Source organism: Mastacembelus armatus, chromosome 20, assembly GCF_900324485.2.
Source record: "Mastacembelus armatus chromosome 20, fMasArm1.2, whole genome shotgun sequence".
Taxonomy (NCBI): Eukaryota; Metazoa; Chordata; class Actinopteri; order Synbranchiformes; family Mastacembelidae; genus Mastacembelus; species Mastacembelus armatus.
Genome location: NC_046652.1, coordinates 7,274,547 through 7,293,886, shown reverse-complemented (window position 1 = coordinate 7,293,886; position 19,340 = coordinate 7,274,547). Strand labels below are relative to the sequence as shown.

Genomic DNA, 19,340 nt, shown 5'->3' with positions numbered 1-19,340 from the left:
TGTGGAATTTAGCTTAAATGGGAAACAGGATTTAACTGTGAGGTCTGTTTGTTAACTGGAGAATGAGCCAAAACTCTCCCAGAATGGATTTTACATGGTGATTGGAGGCTACAGGGTGAATGAAAAAACATCTGCATATAATGAGACACTATGTTCCTCTCTGTAGCTGATAATACCACTAAAAACAGGGCAACCAACCATAGTTCTACACCAAGACTGACAAAGAGACACCCCTGATACAGAGGAATAAAGGAAGAGTATAGTAGGAACAAACATGAGCGTGGGGAGATCAGTATAGAAGTTTAATCCAAGAGAGCAGACAATAACCAAATTCATATTAAATGCTTATAACAAATTATGTCATAGTAAAGTCCATTTTTCTATTTTCTGAAAAGAAGAGAGACTGGCCTAGATAAGTGGCAAAAGGAAACAACCTTGTCTAATGGATTCATTAAATTCCTGAAGAGGAAAGAAACAATGTAATTTGAGGCAGCTTGCCTTTTTAATAACCTGACCAAGCAGGTGGCTAGATTTGTCGATGTATTCATAACACGAGCTGTAAAGCATGTTGCAGGTTTAAAGCCCCCCAATTTTTCCACATTGTTGGCTGAATTGAAATTTCGAGTTGAGTCTTGTTTTATGTACCTTTCTGGAGAGGAAGCTGTCAGCTGTCTGTCAGCTTCTTTCATCACATCAGGAAAGGGTTTGGCCTTTTTCATGTCAGACTGTGTAACTATAAGAAAAGAAAGCTTGTTTCACCGTTAAGAAGCTTTTGAAGTCTTACAAAGCAATGAAAAATGAAATAACTGTGATGTTACTATCAAGATGGAAGTTAATAGATGTATAAATCCTTTCACAAAAGGTTTCATCAGCAAAAAGGAGAGTTAAACTGCTGTTCAGGAGGATCCAATACAGCTTGAACACAACCATTTTTAACAGGGCATGGTCAGGAACTAGGTAAATGAAACAAATTACTTTTCCTTATTCATTGTTAATGTTTAATAGTCTCCTGACTGGTAGCAATTTGAGAGCTATGAGGTCCTACAATTTTCTTACCTCAGTATGAATTAGAGCATTGTGTAGATGTCCTACCATAAAACTGGCTGATGTGGAGCTTTGTAATGCAGATGCAAGGAAGGTGACTGATGTCCAACAGATCACTGTGCCGAAGTGGTTTTAAGAGTTTCCGTTTTGATTAAGATTAAGAGATCTTTGTGATTGCTTCTGATAAGCAGTGGTACACTTTGGTACACATTCATTCTTGTACTTTTTATTTTCTCTTTCTGTTGAATAATCTTCTCTGATATAGTATTTTTAATTGTGTCACCCTCCCTCTGATAGTTTGTGTCCCAACGTGCGCTCACGTCTTTATTAACCAACAGCCAATCACAAAGCATTTTAGAGCTTCTCCATGGTGATGGTATGCTACTCTGCTTTGGAGGGGCTCCTGGAGTGGACCATAATGAGGACATCTCTGTCCTAGTCTGCATGTGAATGGGTACATAGGGGCCAGTCGACAGAGAGAAATGGGGATAATGAATGTTTGAAATCATACAAAGGCATAATAATCTGAGAGGCATTTAGATAGCGTGCTGTAGACAGATAGTTCATTTTAGGGGGAAGCTGGAAGTGGCCTGTAGCCGCCAAGCCTCACTCCCACCCGCCACCTGCCTCCACTTTGAAATGTCCTTAACGCTGATGTTTTGAACAAATAAAATAAAATGAAAAGCAGAATCAAATTCAAATTGAAATATAAACAGACATCATGTGTCAATATTAGTTTGTGTGGAGCGGAAAAAAACAAACAAACCCAAGCCTGGCAATTTTGGAGCAGAGCTTTGAAATCCCACCATGTGTTGCTGCAACTGTGAAAAAATCCTGACCTGCTTTTTCTTGTTGTTCTGTTGTTCTCACCCACTGGATGGATTATAGGCCAGCAGGAATAGTGAGAGAGAGCTGATCTTTGCAGTAAAGTAGCAGCATGTTGACACAGCTGAAATCTGCTACATGTTTGGAACTATTAATATGATGTGGATCCCTAAGCATCTGAAGCCGCTTCTGCAGAAAATGCACACAAACAGGCTCGTTTGTCCCCCTCCGTCAGTTGTTGGAACCTCCATTTGAACCCACGCACATAGAGACACATACTGTACATACTGTATGTGTGGTTCAAAATGTTACATTGCTGGGGCACACATAAGAGCTTCTTGTGCAGCATTAGTGGGATCAAAGAAGTTGTTTTTTATTATGCTGTCTTGAGTGTTAGTTTTGGATAAATGTCACGGTTGCTTTATGTAATTGTCTTTTATTTCTGCCTTTCTTCTTTCTTTCTCCATTAGCCTTCTGTCCTCCATCACCCACCCTACAGTATCAGAGGTCAGGCCCCCAGAGAGCTGTTTTTCTGCGGAGAGTGAGGCAGAAAAGGGAGAGCGGAATGGGAAGAAAGTGTGTTTTAACGTGGCGGGGGACGAACAGGAGGACTCTGGACATGACACAATCAGCAACAGAGACTCATATAGGTAAAACCTAAGTGAAAGGACGTTTACATAAGATGTATTGACTTTCTGTGAAGTCTTAAAGTTCAGCTTTAAGGTTACCAACCTCAGTGAATCGATGTGTAGAAAAATGATGTTAGTCTTTTGACAAATAAGTTGTATACTACAGAAACATTTTTGGCTGAAAATATGTTCATGTACATAAAATGCTTAGCAGCCTCATAATTCTGAGAGAAATAGTTAGTCTCACATGGTCCTGATTCACCTGCACAAATGCACCCATACATGACAGATGGTGCAACATGCACAAACAACAATTCATCCCAATAAAAAATGGGTATAATCAAAGTAAAACCGGTGAAAGAAGAACTAAAAACTATTCTCTTTACTGCCTATTACTTCACAATACATTTTGGGACTTAATTGATCTTGCTCTTACATTTCCTTAGAAATTTGGTTTTGCAAAAAAGAAAAAAAAAAGTGCACATTTACTTTTCACATTATCATTTCCAAGAAACATTAAATTCACATTACAGATTTAACTTTTAAGTTCAGTGGTCTAACCTAAAAACATTTTAGAAAAACATAACAGTAAATGTGGTCAAATAATACATTTTCTTCACAATTTAATGGCATAGTGTAATACTAATAGTAACAGTAAAATAAATATACTTTCATAAAAGAAACGTAACTGTAAAACTGACAAAGGAGCACTTACACAGTTTCAAGTATATTGTTTCTTAAATTGTTCTTTGTTACTTTTCAGTGATTGTAACAGCAACAGAAACTCCATAGCTTCCTTCACCAGTATCTGCAGCAGCCACTGTAGCTCCTATGTTCATAGTGATGAGATGGACTCAGGTACACAAATGCAACACACTGAACACAATTATTCTCCTCCACATAAACCTGTATGAAATGAAAAGTGTTTAATGTATATATATATATAGACACACACACAGTATATTCTCATACTCTGTACACTGTGATTGTGTGATGGTAAAAAAAATGTATCAAATATGTGCCCTAAACTGCACCACTACTCAACAACAGTGTTTTGATATATTTCCAGAAGTGTTAGATTACAATGTACAGTAGATTAATTATTATACAGAACATTTGGAATGAAGGTGAGAGCAAAAAGGCTTAATTCAATATGACATGTCCAGACATCTCAGCTGGTTTTGTCATTAACATCTTCCACACTGGTGTATCCTGTTGAATACAGTCAGATGTGCAGTATCTTAAGATGTCTGTTAGTCATACACTCTCACAGTTACCGGTGATTTTAGGTAGCATCTTTTCTGTCTTTATCCTGGAACCTTGTTACTTATACAACATAATGAACAGACACACAGACTGGCTTTGCTGTGACAAATGTGGCGATGCAGTTTTAAAATTTAATACAGCACATTTTTGGGAATGCTGACAAGTTGTAATCACACCTCTTTAGGAGATGAGATCCCCTCCAGTGTGTGGCTCTCCCATGATAAGCAGAAGAAACTTCATAGCTTCCTGGAGCATCTTTTCAGCCAGGTGGGCCAGCTAAATGTGTTACAGATATGATTGCTGTGAGCTTTAGTCGAGATGGTCATATGGTAAATGGCCTTATAATGTTTTCCTACAAGTGCATTTAAACCTTTTTACACTATTTCCCATTCGCTCATTTGCACACACACAATAATGCTCACTCTCAAACACCCATGCATGGCATTGTCCTGGCCATCAGGCAGTCGCACATATAATCATTTAGAAAGTCACACGTTGATGGAACAGCTACCAGGAGCAACTTGGGGTTCCGTGTCTTGCCCAAGGACACTTGAAACATGTGGGCCAGAGAAGCTGGGGATGGAACCACTGACCCTTCCTGAACCAGAGTGCCCCAGAGAATAACTTTCTCACTATCTTATATCTGTAAAGCCTGTTCTCATCCCTGGACTTAAATTGGTTTCTCTCACAGATAAACAATCTTTTCAGTCTTTATATTTTATTGATCTTCTGAGGGATACAAACAACCCTTTTTCTTTTTAAGGTGGAAGGTAAAATATTGTGTTGTGTTGTGTGATAGGTTGCAAATGGTTCTGTTTAAACTGATTTAAAAAATACACTTCATTATCAATCAACTATAAAGTATTATATTTTATGTACATTGTAATGTGTTTAAATCTCAAAAAGGTCACTTAGATTATAGACTGTGGATAAATATCACTAACATGACAGCTCCCCAGAAGTGAAACCACCATAACTTGATTGCCCCTGGGTGACTGGTTACAGAAGCACAATGTCAGCCTGTGTATTTGCAATATTCTTTCTTCACTTTTACATTGTGGAAACGAATGGTGATGCTTCTTCTATCTTTATATAGAGTAAAGTTTGTGATTTTTGAAATATGTGTATGGGGACCAGAAATAGAAATCTTTGTTTTTCTTTTTTGCAAATGTTCAGGGAGGGAAAAATGTTGCAGCCGTAAGCTAATTGATGATGCTTTGCAGAACTTTAGATCAAAGGTTCAACTCATCTCTCTCTCTCTCTCCCTCTCCCTTTCACACACACATACCACACACACATTTGTTTACATACTGCATAGCAGATTGTATTCATTGGAGTTATAGGTGTATGTGTGTAACATAAGGAGAGAGAAGCAGGTGTCGGTTCTGTCTATGCAGCACCTTTAGTTTTTCTCTTGGCTTTAGCGGGAATCATGTGCACCAACTTGACCCTTGTCTTTTCTTCAGGTGGACTCAATCACCAGCATGCTGAGAGGAGCATTGGTGGCTCGGGCATTTGAACAGACAAAATGTTTTGCACCTGGAAGAGGATTACAAGGTAAAACACTGGGCCTGTGATGTGTTCATGGCTCTGATATACTGATCACTCAGCATGGATGACCACTTCTTATTATAACCTATTTCAAAAAGAAATGTAAAGTTTAGACTTTTTTACTATCAGAAATCTTTATTCTTTAAGTCTTACAAACTTACTTCCTACCATAATAATAGACTGCATATGTTTCCTGTGAGTATTTATACCGAAATCTGTCTTTGATTCTTGCGTCTTGCTGGGCCTGTGAAAAGAAAGATCATTATGAAGAAACTTCCAAGTCCAACCAACACAATGCTGATAGAAAACAGAGCACACGATGAAAATGTCACAGCCGCCTGTGCATAGTGGCTGCAACTTCCTGTTGTGCAACGTGTGCATGCACAGATATGATTGTAGAGACATGGGCGATGTACTGTAATTGGATTCCAACACCTAAAAAAGATTACCAGCCATTTCTCCTTTTTTCATCACTCCCTCCTGTCGATCCAGTTCTTTCCCCCTTCAGCTATTCCAGTGCCCTTCTCTCTGAAGCACTTTGTAGTGTTGAAACAGCACAGCTTAGTTGCATACTCATCTCCACTTTATGGTTATTGTAGTGCTACTTACCAGTCACTGGAAAATGTGACCTGTAACGTCTTTTGTTATCTGCTCATTTTGTGTTCACTGTTTATTTGCCGCCTGACCTCCTTCTGGCATTGGTGTTTAACTACAGTGTCTATTATTACTTTTTATCTCTCACAGGAAAATGTAGGAAATGTTACTGGAAAGGACTACATTTTCCTTATCATGTCTCACTACAAAAACAAAGTAGCTTATGGTGCCACCACCATGTCAAAGAGATGAATCTCAATATAATGTTGTTCAGTTCAATAATATTTGCAGTAACATTGTGGTAAGAAATGAAATTACCCAGGCCACATTATCCTGGTTCCTTTGCTTCACTACAGGCATTCCCATAAATTGCTAGTTTGCAAATGCATGCTTCTGACTTTAGCTAGCAATGTGGAAACTTACTTGAGTTTTAACTTTATTGAGTCTAACTAACTCGGGGAGTCCATGCACTGACTCTTTTGGCACTGACTTAGTTTCTAATATTGTTGCTGTGGTTCATGTTCATGAATTCTGAGGGTCGTGGTTATGAAACCCTACCTTAAACAACTTGTGGATTTGTTTAGATGCTGATCAAAAGTTCGTCACATTTGCTGACTGTACCTTTAACTATGCTCAAAAGCAACAAAAAGCAACACTTGTCACAAGTGGTGTGAGCATGGTTTTCTGACTTTACAAGTATATTACCCCCATAGTCTGGATTATATTATGTAAGGCTGTTGCACTATGTAAAGCTTTTAAAAACTGTTTTTAAAAAGTTTGCTTATTCTCTAAATGCAAAAGAGCAGATTACTCACTTCTTCTGTATATTTTGATAAGTAAATCCTCCAAACATACCAGCCCACTTGGCACACATACTCCCTTCTCAGCTCAGGTTGTCCTCAAGTGAGTGCAGATATGCTTGAACTGAAAATAGGTCTGCTTGTATTTTGTCTGTCTGTGTATGAGTGTGTTTATATGCATAAATGCCCTCAGGAGGGATGTGAAGCTGATCCATCTTAACTCCAGTAATGTGTGTGGTTGATAGCAGAGCAAACAGGATTATCTAACAAGTGGAGCATTCTTGCATCTGATCTCTCACACTCTTTGTTGCCCTCAAACACAGAAACACACTCCAAAACCCTTTGAAACCCTCTATTAAACAGCCACGTTTTTGTTCTTTGTCTCAGAAGTAAACTTTATTACAAGGTACTCTGTCTAGTTTTGAGAGAGGTTACTTGTGTTTTTCCCCTGAAAACATAAAATGACAAACAATTAGATTGTTGACAATGGAAAACTTGTGGTCTTTGGAAATATTGTTTGGTTTTGGTCTGTCTGACGTATAGTTTTCAGTTAAATGGACAGATTGCAGAAACAGACTGATGTTAAGAAGAAATATGTAGCCCAAGTGAAATGCATAGAATAGAAAGCAATGTACAAATATAAATGGAAAGGAAATCAATAACAAAGCAGAGAAAGATGTATAGAAGTATAATAACATGTTGTCTTCACTAATTGTCTTTTGACTGAATTGTCTTTGTTGACAGAGTAAAAAATCTCCCAAATAATTTAAATGTGTTGTACTTTTAAAAAGTACTCTAACTGGTTTAGCTAAGTAGCAAATAATTTATGATGGCTATAAACATATGTGAGTTTAGTAGATTTGAGAGGCAGGCAAACCTCAGGGAGAGAGAAAAGAGCTCATAGATTTTATTTTGGAAATGAATGAAATATGAACGGACTAATGAAATCTGTCTTTGCATAACAAACTGTTGTTAACTAATGCCAGAGAGAACCAAAAAGCAAATTTTCCACATAAATTCATTTCCCTCTATGTGGTACATTCTTTACAGTTGTATAGTACAGTTGTAAGTATAAGCATACCCTTCCCCTAGGTCTGTACTTATTCTGTATGTGTCTGTGTCAGAATTTCAGCAGGAGATGGAGTCCAAGGTGAACTGCACCAAGAAGCTACGCCTCCATGTCAGACAGGATCCCTGGAACCTTCCCAGCAGCGTTCAGGCGCTCACACAAACCATTGCTAAATATGTTGAAGGTCAGTGTCAGCCATCTCAAACATGGTTAACACAAACACAAACACTTACACTTAACAGTGGTTGGGCCCTAAAGCTTGCTCACACAGTCACATTTAATATTTATCAATGAAAAGCGTTCATGGTGTGGGAGATGAAGTACATTCAATTTGACCAATTCTTCAGTGGATCTCATTATATATATTACATTCAGTAATAACCTCTGTTATACTTGTGAAGATATAACATCTTGGGGTACATAAATTGGAGCTGAAAACTAGCAGCTTACAGAATCAAAGAGCTGCATACTGTGGGATGGCCTACCTTTTTGTTATAGGGCCTTATTTATCCCCAGTAGTAATGTGTGGTTTTGTATTTTCTGGCATATAGATTGAATATACAGACACTTGCAGACAATATATATACATTTTACCACAGGCAGACAAATGCAGATAAGAATAGACCCACATGGAAAAGGTGAGCTGGTGGTCATGAATGAGAGTGAATAAGCAGAGTTAATATTAATATGCAGCCTTGCATGTGTACATCACTTTTTTTTCTCTCTCCCCATGATGTTTTTTTGATATAGTTTACCATTCTGCCAAACTACACACAGCTCTATTAGGGCTATAAACACATGTGGATTTATGTTATAATTTTTGCCTATGGCTAGTTTTTATAATGCAGTGTTTTGTTTGTTTTTTTTAATGTGAAGATAAACAGCTCTGGAGCTGGGATTGAACAGAAGAGTTATACCACGTTGGTCTATTTATGACTAATAGAGTTTGAGTTTATAGCGTAGGTCATACTATTTCACTCGAGGAGAATGGCTCTTTGGGAGTTGATATAAAGGGGTTTGGTGTCTTACTTTATTGGTCTTATTTGTCTGGTTTTTTTTTTTTTCTTTTTTTAGAGGTGAAGTCCCGGCTGCTCTTGATCTTACTACAGTACACAGGTTTGACTTACTCTTCTCTCTTCCACAGAAAGTATAGACTACAGTAATGACTGAAATTTTTAGCTGTAGGTAATGCGTGTTTCAGAAAAAATAATTAAAACCATATCTTTAAAGACAAAATATGCTGAACAGATGACACTGAGATTTCTATTGAAATAACAATCACAAAAGAATCAACTACAAAACAGGTAAATAAAAACTCAAAAAAATCGAATAGAAAGTTTTCTTAAGCAAAACTATCCCAATGAAATTAGGTGTTAAATTCCTTTACATGCTTCCAGAAACGACGAAAGACTTTTATTTTGTTGCATTTCCAGTTTCTTGTCTGACTGACTGACTTTTTAGTGGGCCAGCAACCTGACCTTCACCATTTGCCACATTGCTTCTGCTGTCCACACATGTTGACTCTCCAACTCTTTTACCATGCTCCATATCACATCAGGTTTCAGGGCTCTTCAGGCCCCGTTTCATGCCAAGCCTTGCTGCTCCTCCAGGAAAACTCATTTGCTTTCAGCATTTCTTGTATTGCATTGTGTGTGTCAGTTAAACTTTTAATAAATGCTAATCAGCTTATGGCTTGTGTTGTGCGCTTAGGTCCAAACTGTCACAGAGCAAGTCTGGCCAGCTGGGACCCAGGAAGCATGAGCAAAGTATTTCGTGAATTAGCTGCTACAGTCCTGCTAGACCACTCCTCTGGTCAGGAAGTTTTTTATCACTGTTTCCTCCTCATCTGAATCAGATGAGATTTTGAATGTGGCAGTGTGCTCATTCATGCATATAGTAGTTATGCATATAGTAGTTATGCCAGCTTGATTTGGCCTCCCTAAATAGCACTTCCTGGTTTTGCTTTAGGGACTTTAGTACAGACTTGTGTCAGATTTCACCTGTTCCAAGCCAGTTTCCTTTATATCTAAAAATAAACCTGTTAAATCTGTCAGCCCTAGTTTCTCTGTGTGGTTAGTGTCTGTACAGGCTTGTGTCAGTAAAACCTGCCATCATTCACTTCCTCAATTTGTTAATTGGGTAGCCATAACCCCATCAGTCCACTTTTGCAGGAATTTGCCTTGCCATTTGGCAGGGATGACACCCCTCTTCTAAACCAAGCCAAAGTGCCTGAGCCCAAAGCTCAGCTATGCCTGTACCTAAGATCCAGTCTCTGTCTGCCAGAGCCTTAGCCATCCAGCCAGAGTTTTTTAGCATTTGTTGTAGCCTATTGCTTTGCTGTCATAATTAAATATTTTATAAACTCTATTCAGCGTCTGGCTTTTGTTGTGCACTGATGTCCAATATACCAACAGTGATACTCTCATTTACTCAGATTTTTTTTCTGAGAATTTCCACTGTACTGAAAGCTTAAAAATTGACTGAAGTCACACCACTTAATTTCCTTTTACCGTCTTGCCTGTACACTTTACATTTGGAGGCTTAATCCTTACCCAATGGGTTGTCTTTTATTTCCAGCTTTTCTTTTTCCTGTATATGTTTAACCTCTTACATGGCAGCTTTCCTGTCAACCTCATATCCTTCATTTTTCCCCTCTAGACTCAGAGATCCAGCTGCGTCGAGACATGGTGTTTTGTCAGTCTCTAGTTGCAGCGGTATGTGCCTTCTCAGAACATCTACTGGCTGTCCTCAACCAGGTGAACTATGTCTTATTTGGAATTAGAAACTATGATGATGTAAAATTGTGTTGCCATCACTGTTGCTGAAGTCACTGAGTCAGTCAAACAACTGCACAGTGACATGGCAGTGCAGATGGATGAGGTCCCCCCTGAGTTTTTCAAGGCCCTTGAAAAAAAAAAAAAGCACCAACGACAGGGTGGGGCTGTCCTGGCTGACAATGCCATGCAATATCGCATGGAAGTTGGGTACAATGCCCCTGGAGTGGCAAACTGGGGTGGTGATCCCTCTTTTTAAGAAGGAGGATCGGAGAGTGTGTTCCAACTACAGGGGGATCACTCTCTTCAGCCTGCCTGGAAAAGTCTATGCCAGGATACAGGAGAGAAGACTACGGCCAATAGTTGAACCTCGGATTCACGAGGAACGATGTTGTTTTCATCCTGGTCATGGAACACCGGACCAGCTCTGTACCCTCGGGTCCTCGAGGACTCATGGGAGTTTGCCCAATCAGGGGGCTGAGTGTAGAGCTGCTGCTTCTCCATATCGAGAGGAGCCACTTGAGATGGTTCGGGCATCTGTCTCAGATGACCCCCGGGCACCTCCCTGGGGAGGGGTTCCGGGCATGTCCTGCCAGGAGGAGACCTGGGGGAAGACCTAAGACCTAAGATTACATCTCCTGGCTGGTCTAGGAACACTTGACGTCCCCCTAGAAGAGCTAGTGGAGACATCTTATCAAAATAGTAAAACACCACAAAAATTTTTGTTTGACTAATTAGCTTTTTGTGCCCATTTTCAGCTCCAGAACGCAGGAAGAGAGCCTGACCAAGATAGCTCAGACCCCCAGGACCTTCAGGAGGCTCAGGAAACTGGTCGTCGTTGGCTGGAGCAGATTGCTAGTGCTGGGCTTCTCTTCCACTTCCAGTCTCTCCTTTCACCCAATCTGGTGAGCATCCGACAAGTCTTAGTTCTCAATGTCTTTGCTTTAACAAACTCTTTAACTGTCAAGAAACAAGAATTTCTGTCTGTGTAGACATTTGTGGAATGATCAGTCAGTTGACACTTTCATATAACCATCCATTGATTAGCGTTTTACACTAACATAGAAGGATCTGCCATTTATACATCTGAATGTTAAATCATCAGTCAGTTTTTTTTTTTTTTTGCGTTTTGCATCAATTATTTTTTTTCATTTTGATGAGACATTTAGATATATTTTCTCTTGCTTGTCAGTGGGGATCACAACGCATTAAGGGCTTTAATGTATGTTATGGATGATTGTTTATTTAGGCAGGAAGGGTGTGTGGGTTAATTCAGGGCCCCCAAAATCATGGATGTTTTTCTTTCTCCTTGCTTCCGTACTGTTTCTCTTTTGCTACCTCTCTGTGTCTCTCTTGCTATTTCTTTCTCTAAACATTCCCTTTCAAGTGTCTGTGTGGAACAAATGGGGTCTCAGTACCTGCAGATGATTTTAGTGAAATCTCAATATGCTTTTGTCGAGGGCACCACATGAAAGGCAACATGAGACAAGCTGGGGATGCTTTGGGTGTGTGTGTCTTGTGTTTCATGTTTGTGTGAATATATGTATGTCAGGGTAAGTGTGTTTACGTGACGCCTTTTGATATAAACTTGCCCACACACAGCAGGCGTCACTTGGCAGGGCAGTAAGTCCCCTCTGTCACATGTTGGACCATTTTAAATGTGTCTTCCACTGCTTCCACCGGGGGAATTCACAGCGTCACGTTTCAAAGTATCCAGGTCACCATCAATAAGGTGAAAGAAATATGCTCGTGTGTGTGAGGAGTCAAGGAAACATGCACACACACACATACACACATTTAGAGATGTAAACAAATGTAAACACACTAAAGCAAATACAACAATACAGACAAACAAGCAGACCTCTTACTACATTTGTTTAACAGCTATAGTTTCTAGTTTATTGGCAGATTTAAATTTTACTTACAAAACGCTTAATTAGCTACTAAAAACCTGATGCACATCATCAGGGTTAAATGTTGGGACTCTAGATCATCAATAACACACTTCCTGTATGTGTTGAACTTTGACAAGAGTTAATCTATTAATGTGTGTAAATCTCATTAATGCACATCTTATAACATTGTCCTTTTTTTTCCCAGAATAAAAATAAAATATATTTTGCTATACTTCTATAATTTTGATACTCATGTTTTGCTGATAAAATATATGTTATTTTATTAGTAAAGGAGTGTTTTCGTAAGTAGGTTATGAATTAAAAGTAGCATAAACTGGCAGATGTGCCGTAATGAGCAGCTGAACAGACTGATTGCTGATGAATAGCCTCTGCTCCTGTGACATGTTTTCTATTCTACGAATTCATCTTCCTTGTCAAAACTTAACACCAACATTTCCTTCACTACAGCAGCTTATGTATCTCATCTCTGTCAGAGATGAGAACCATGCTGCAGAAGTCGGCTAACCCCACTTATTTTTTACCTTCACACATCCAGTCATTTTCTTTCTCAGACTTGTAGTCAACTGACTCAGCTTTCAAGTGACATCACTTAAACCAATTTATCAGACTCCACACTGCTCCCTCTGGCACCACAAATAACTTTATACAAGAGACCTGTAAACAGATTGATATGTAAAACTAATGGAGTTTACCCATTAATTTGTCATTTGTGGTTAAATAATTTGGAAAGAAATTTGAATACCACTGCACTCTAACTAGTATTTTAACTTCCTCTCTTCAGACTGATGAGCAGGCCATGCTGGAGGACACTCAGGTGGCCCTAATTGACCTGGAGAAGGTCATGTTCTACTTCCAGCAATTTGAAGGAGAGCCACTGGTGGCCAGTATGTATTCTGAGTCTTTTAGGTTACAGTTGACTGTGGTATCATTACAGCCTTATCATTGTTACTTATGAATTTTGTATTATAAGTAAAACTATGCTCTGAGCTATACCTCTTCTCTGGCAGACATGCCCATTACATACCAGGTGGAAGGTACTCGCCAGGCCTTGAAGGTTTGCTTCTACCTTGAGAGTTTCTACTTTTCCCTGTTACCTCACAGGCTGAAAAACAGAGGAGGCATCAAAATCTACCCTGTGCTCTTCACTCAAGGTATATTGAATATATGAGGATACAGTAGATAGGTTTAAGTCAGATTGTAGTGCAGAGATGAAAACTGCTTTATTGATGATCACAAACACTGCTAATATATGTCGATCTATATAGAGATCAAGGTGTTTTTATGTGTTTGGTATCGATTTTTTGAAAAGTATATATTTTTTATTTTTTCCTTTTTTCCTTTCATCCGTCTGTAGCACTTGAGAGTATGGAAGGATATTACTACAGAGATAGTGTTTCAGTTGAGGAATACCAGGCCCAAATCAATGCTGCGTCCCTGGATATGGTCAAACAATACTACAAGAGACTGAGGTATGTTATATGAGACATATATACACAGATATTATTCATATTCTGTGTGATTTGGCTTTTTTTTTTTAGATTTAACAGCAGGACCTCAAGGTGATTGGCTGGGAAAAACACAGCAGGAATGTTTTATGATTGGTTGCGAACACACACACAGCAGAGGCAGCAGTGATTGGATGAGAGTGCCCAGCATGTCACCAGTGCTAATGTAGTGCTTCTGTACAGCTGCTGCACTCAGTTACCTCACACCCCATTGGTTTGCTGCTCCTCAGAGACCCTGTGTGATTTGCCAGGTGTAGATAATTTAATGAGGTGGAAACAGATATGAAGAACCAGGCACTTCTGGGAGTAGAAAAAAGTGCTTGGTTTTATTTAATGTACATAATGTATGAGTGAGTGTCAGACCTAAACAGTATGCTGTCTGAATATCCATGTTGTCTCATATTAGATAATGTCCTGTAAATTCAGAGACTGAAAATCACATTTAAACCAGCTACATATCCAGAAGAGACACTGGGAATTTATGGTATATAGAGAAAACTTTGTGTGTTTGAGTGTGTGATTAAGAAATAAGCATTAGTAAAGTCCTATGGCGCAGAACAGTGTTGGTGCATATCTGATTAGAATACAAATCTGAGATTATGATACATTTATACACACACACCTCTTATAGTTATTTCAGTGCTCTGGTATCATAGAAGCCTTCTGTCTGTTTGTATGATTGTTTGGTGCCAGCTCAGTTCCCTACACTGATCTGCAACTGAACTACTGATCCTGTAATACCAAAGTCAAATAATATAGACTCATAACAATGTAGACTCATGTAGACTCTTGCTTAGCAGAAATAATCAGTCATAGAAAGGTGTTTGAAGACCAGTCAGTGTGTTTCTTAAATTGACTACTGAAGAGGGAGACTGGTCAGCTTCTTGGCTTCAACTAAATATCTGCAGTGCAGTTAATTAATGAGCAGAATTTAGAGCAAAACTCCCTCTTTATATTTAGGAACAATCTGGTTTAGGGGTTTGAGTATTTTATGGACAGTAATGATCTACCACAACAAAACATTAAGTTAATGGAATTGCATAGATTACACTGATTACTGATGTTTGTAGTGTTTAGCCTGATAAATGAAAAGAATTTCAAACATTAATTTTGGTGAGTGTCAAATTTCTTAAATTTCAGGTACCAAATTATGCCGAATCTTTCTGTTCATCAGGCCTTTCCAATCTTCCTTCCAGCTCTCTGTAATGATGCTGTATGCTAGATCCCAAGCCCGAGAACCTTGAACCCTTGTTTATAGACCGCAGTGGAGACATTTTGTATAAAAAAGTTAAATATTTTATATTTAATATTTGCTAATAATATTTGTGAACAGTTTCCAAGACAATATAACCAAATTGTTCATTTTGTCAAGCCAGGGTCTGACTTACAGACAGGAACAGCTCAGTGTACGCAGTAGTGAACTGAATGAACTGCAGGGTTGAGATTCTTCAGCATTTTCATGTTGTCAACCACCAGACAGACTCCATTACACCTCAGCCTAACATACTTGCTTTTGAGTGCTGAGGTATTGTTATTGCTTAGGAAATGAAATTGAAATTTCTAATTATTAAAATTGCATGAGGAGAAATAATATTGGTGGCAATGAGCATTTCCTTTTACAAATGGCATTGCCATTCCTTTTCAGCTGAATTAAAAGAGAAAACAAAATAGTTCATTATGTCCTGAGACCTGCTGGAGCCCTGTTCAGAAAAAAACTTGTTTTCTTGGATACAATTTGTGTGTGTGATACATACAACAACTTTTATATAGTAATCTAAAAACAAAGGAGAGTTTTTAAACTCTAAAAGAGCTGAAGGAACTTGTTTTTTTCTGTTTGGTCTTTGTCATATCTTACTGTTTCTCATCATGCGAAGTAGAATGACATTATTGAGCGTAATCTAGGGGATGAAGTAACTGTCTCTCATTTCCTGTCATATTTTCTCCATGTGTACTCCTATTACCAGCAGTATGATTCTGAAGAAAGGAAGAATGAACACATTCTGACCAGAAAGCATCATTTCCTTTAGGACACAGTAAGAATGGAAAAAGAAATTGAAAGTGGAATATCGATTGCAAGAGCAGGTTGGAAAGATGGAGGGAATTTCAGGGGAGGGAAGAGGATAACGAGTTGAGGAAGTCTGGGTGTAAGAGAGGGTTTTATTGAGGGCAGAGTGAAGAGATGAAAACCCGAACAGTGTCTACCAATGTATTCAAGGGAAGAAATCATTGCTGACTTGTGGCTTCATCTAGTTTTGCTCCTACTGCAGGGAATTGAGTTTTTCTCTTGCATGCCCCCTTTGCTATTGATTTGAGGAGAATGGTACATACAGCTTTGTAAAAGAGAAAGGAGAAAGCCCGGTATATGGTCTGCTTTTGAATATCTTTATTTCATTGGAGAGAATGAAGACTTTCACTGAAAGTAGTGGCTGTTCACCCTAATTGAAATGCAGTTGGCAGTAGTGGGGAAGTGTTTGGCACTGTATCACAAGACCGTTTTGAAATATCCACATCGCATAGTTCACAAGCCTTTGATAAAAATGCTTTATGAGCATATTCAAAACTGCCCGACAAATGGTGAGTAATAATGGTATTGTGGCTGAAAACCAAACTGTAAGGCACAGTCCACCAAATTTTATATATTATTATTATGACACACGTTTGTATTTCATGCTTTGTTAGCTAAACAGCCATTAGCTATCGCCACACAGCACAGCTTCTAAGTTGTTTGTGCTCATGGTTGTTCTTCTACCAGATAAAGGGAAAATCACAGCACTTCAGTGCGGTTTGTCTTGATTAAGCTAAAATGTTACTGCAGGTCGGAGCGTCAGTAGCTCCGTGACTCCTCCTCTACCTCTCATGCCCTGCCCTGTGGTAGGACCAGAGATTCATCCTCTCCCATTTGTTCAGACATAACCTTGTGTTCACCACACAAACACAAATAACACCATTGTGCTCAACATCAAAGGAAGATGTAGATCTATTAGTAAAACCATCGCTGCCATATGTAAATCATGGTATACCGTTGACATACCATATAGATTTTTTTGTCTTAAAACCACCTTTTTAAGGAGCCAAACAATTTTGCATCTGATTATATGCACTATTAGGGTTATGACTTTGTGTCTAACTCAGATAAATGTGAGCACATGAAGTAGCTGTGGGCCAGAATAGAGTGGACGACTCCTCTTTATAAGTGAGTCTCTATTGTTACTTCGTAAAATCCAAATTAAGTGCACATGTTCTCAGTTACAATGTAGTGATGACGTCCTCAGCTGGCTCTGACACTAAAAACACTGATCTGCTTTAAGAGTTGAGGGCTGGACATTTATTTCCTCGTCTCTTTAGGCTCATAATAATAATTTTACAGAGGCCACTGTAGTAGTTTTATTATATCTTTTGTTTTTTCCTTGTCTAATTTCACTTTTAGACCAATAAACACATGCCATTACATATCTCAGGTAGGTTTTTAGACTTCACCTACTGGTATGTGTGCTTCCATACAGTATTAAACTGTAGGTGACATGTCAAGCAACTGTTCATAAATAAGTGTAACGAGGAAGGAGGCACAGGATAAGTAGATACTGTAAACACGCTGTCTAACTGGTATCAATGCTGTAGCAACTCTGTTTGGCATATGCAGGCTCCTGGAAGACCTCATTATCCCCTAGGTTACTTTGCCACACACCGCAGGGGTCTGTAGGGGATTAATAACACTGAGCACACTGAACATTCATCATGTATGTCAAAGATGAATGAGTGAGTGATTTGCATGGCCCAACATGGATCTCTGCAGGGTAATACTTGTTGGATATCATAAATTCAAGACACTTTATTTCTTTATTTCTAGGCAAGTTTAAAACCAAATCCACAGAAGGCCTGCTCTTCTTTGTATTTCAGGAATCGCTCTTTCTTTTGTACTTTGTAATGGAGGATGTCGTGTTAATGACTAACTAATGCTCCTGTGCTGTAAACGGCCTTGTGTGTCCTATTAGAAATGAAGGAGGTAGAAACATGGAGAATTAAGTATTCTCAGTGGCTCAATAGAATAAAACCAGCTACATGCAGTGTAGGTTATCTCTGGCCTGCAGCCAAATCCTCCATTAGAGCTCCATGTCCAAATCTATTGGCTTGGTTAGTGTTGCTGTTGGGGGTTTAGCTGTTGCAGAAAGAAATACAAGCAGGTCCTACCTATGACTTTGCCTATTTCTAATACATTTTTTGTCAAATGAAAAAAAAAAAGAAAAGAAAATGTGAACAGTAGAAATGCTGACAAGCCAGATCACACATTTACTGTAACCTTTGTTTTTGTTACTCATGGCTGACAAATGGTGGGTTGAGGTTTTGATTGGTGTAAAATTCCTCTGAAAAACATCATAATAAAATACAGAAGCTGCTCTTTTTTACTTTTATGTCAGAAAATGCCAGTAGGTAAAGAAAATGCTAACAAGCTTGTGCAAAGCCTGTGAAGTCCCTTGATGTCATGTCATTAAAATAGAGCACCAAAAGTTCAGGGGAGCCACTGTAGATGGGAGAAGAACAGACAGTGGATTTAAACCGTATATAGCTAATACATATCTAATATGTTCTAAGGCTCACAGTGTTGTCTGCACACTAGTTGGATAAAAAAAAAAAATGTTTTTCATGCATAATAAATGTTTGTGAGGTGCTTGGTTTCCAAACTTCGGAGAAAACATCATTAGCTCAGAAGATGTAATGCAGGTTCTCTTTAAACCACATATCACTTGCAGTCTGACACCTGTTATTTTGTCATTAGAGACCTCCAGGATAATCAGTTATGTTTCTCAAACTGTGGCTGTGGTTGATGGTATTTTTAGAAGAATTATCAGTGGGTATTATGACCTTGGATCTGTGAAAGAGGTATGAATGGACAAGAAGAGGTGCTTTTATTTAGTCTAACAGAGATAAACGTGAGCAGATGAAGTAGAGGTGAGCATTTGTACAGAAGTCGACTCCTCTCAGACAGATTCTATTATAGACCTTGAAGATAAAACTCTGAGCAGTTGACCGATAAGCACGAGGGACAAGGGTGAATACATTTACAGTTGTAGTAGACAGATAACAAGGCAGTCTGTTTCTAAAAGCCATAATATTTCAGGGCAAGGTTTTGATCTTTAATAAACTTTCGTTGGTGTTCACCATGTTTCACAGTGTTTTATCATTTAGGCTCATCTCTCTATGTTTGACTTGATGGGAAAATTGTGGTGTTGTGTTTTTGAAATTGTTACATCTAACTTTCATTTACTGGGACACTGGATACTGGCCTTAAACAGCACATCCTTAAACAGCACATGCAGCACTATAGACATACCAATAGAATATACACGCAATCACAAATTGAAAGGCACA

General features: G+C 38.7%; 1 protein-coding gene across 3 annotated transcripts in view; it reads left to right on the top strand.

Moving 5' to 3' along the window:
• Positions 1-19,340, top strand: part of prex2 (phosphatidylinositol-3,4,5-trisphosphate-dependent Rac exchange factor 2) — a 77,408-nt gene that overhangs the window by 47,930 nt on the left and 10,138 nt on the right. For all 3 annotated transcript variants that reach the window (XM_026292447.1, XM_026292446.1, XM_026292445.1), the window contains exons 26-36: positions 2,340-2,519; positions 3,262-3,356; positions 3,949-4,031; positions 5,231-5,321; positions 7,834-7,962; positions 8,853-8,894; positions 10,437-10,534; positions 11,311-11,457; positions 13,250-13,352; positions 13,476-13,619; positions 13,823-13,937. In XM_026292447.1, coding sequence (XP_026148232.1) covers positions 2,340-2,519; positions 3,262-3,356; positions 3,949-4,031; positions 5,231-5,321; positions 7,834-7,962; positions 8,853-8,894; positions 10,437-10,534; positions 11,311-11,457; positions 13,250-13,352; positions 13,476-13,619; positions 13,823-13,937 — 1,227 coding nt within the window. The remainder of the gene's footprint in view (positions 1-2,339; positions 2,520-3,261; positions 3,357-3,948; positions 4,032-5,230; positions 5,322-7,833; positions 7,963-8,852; positions 8,895-10,436; positions 10,535-11,310; positions 11,458-13,249; positions 13,353-13,475; positions 13,620-13,822; positions 13,938-19,340) is intronic.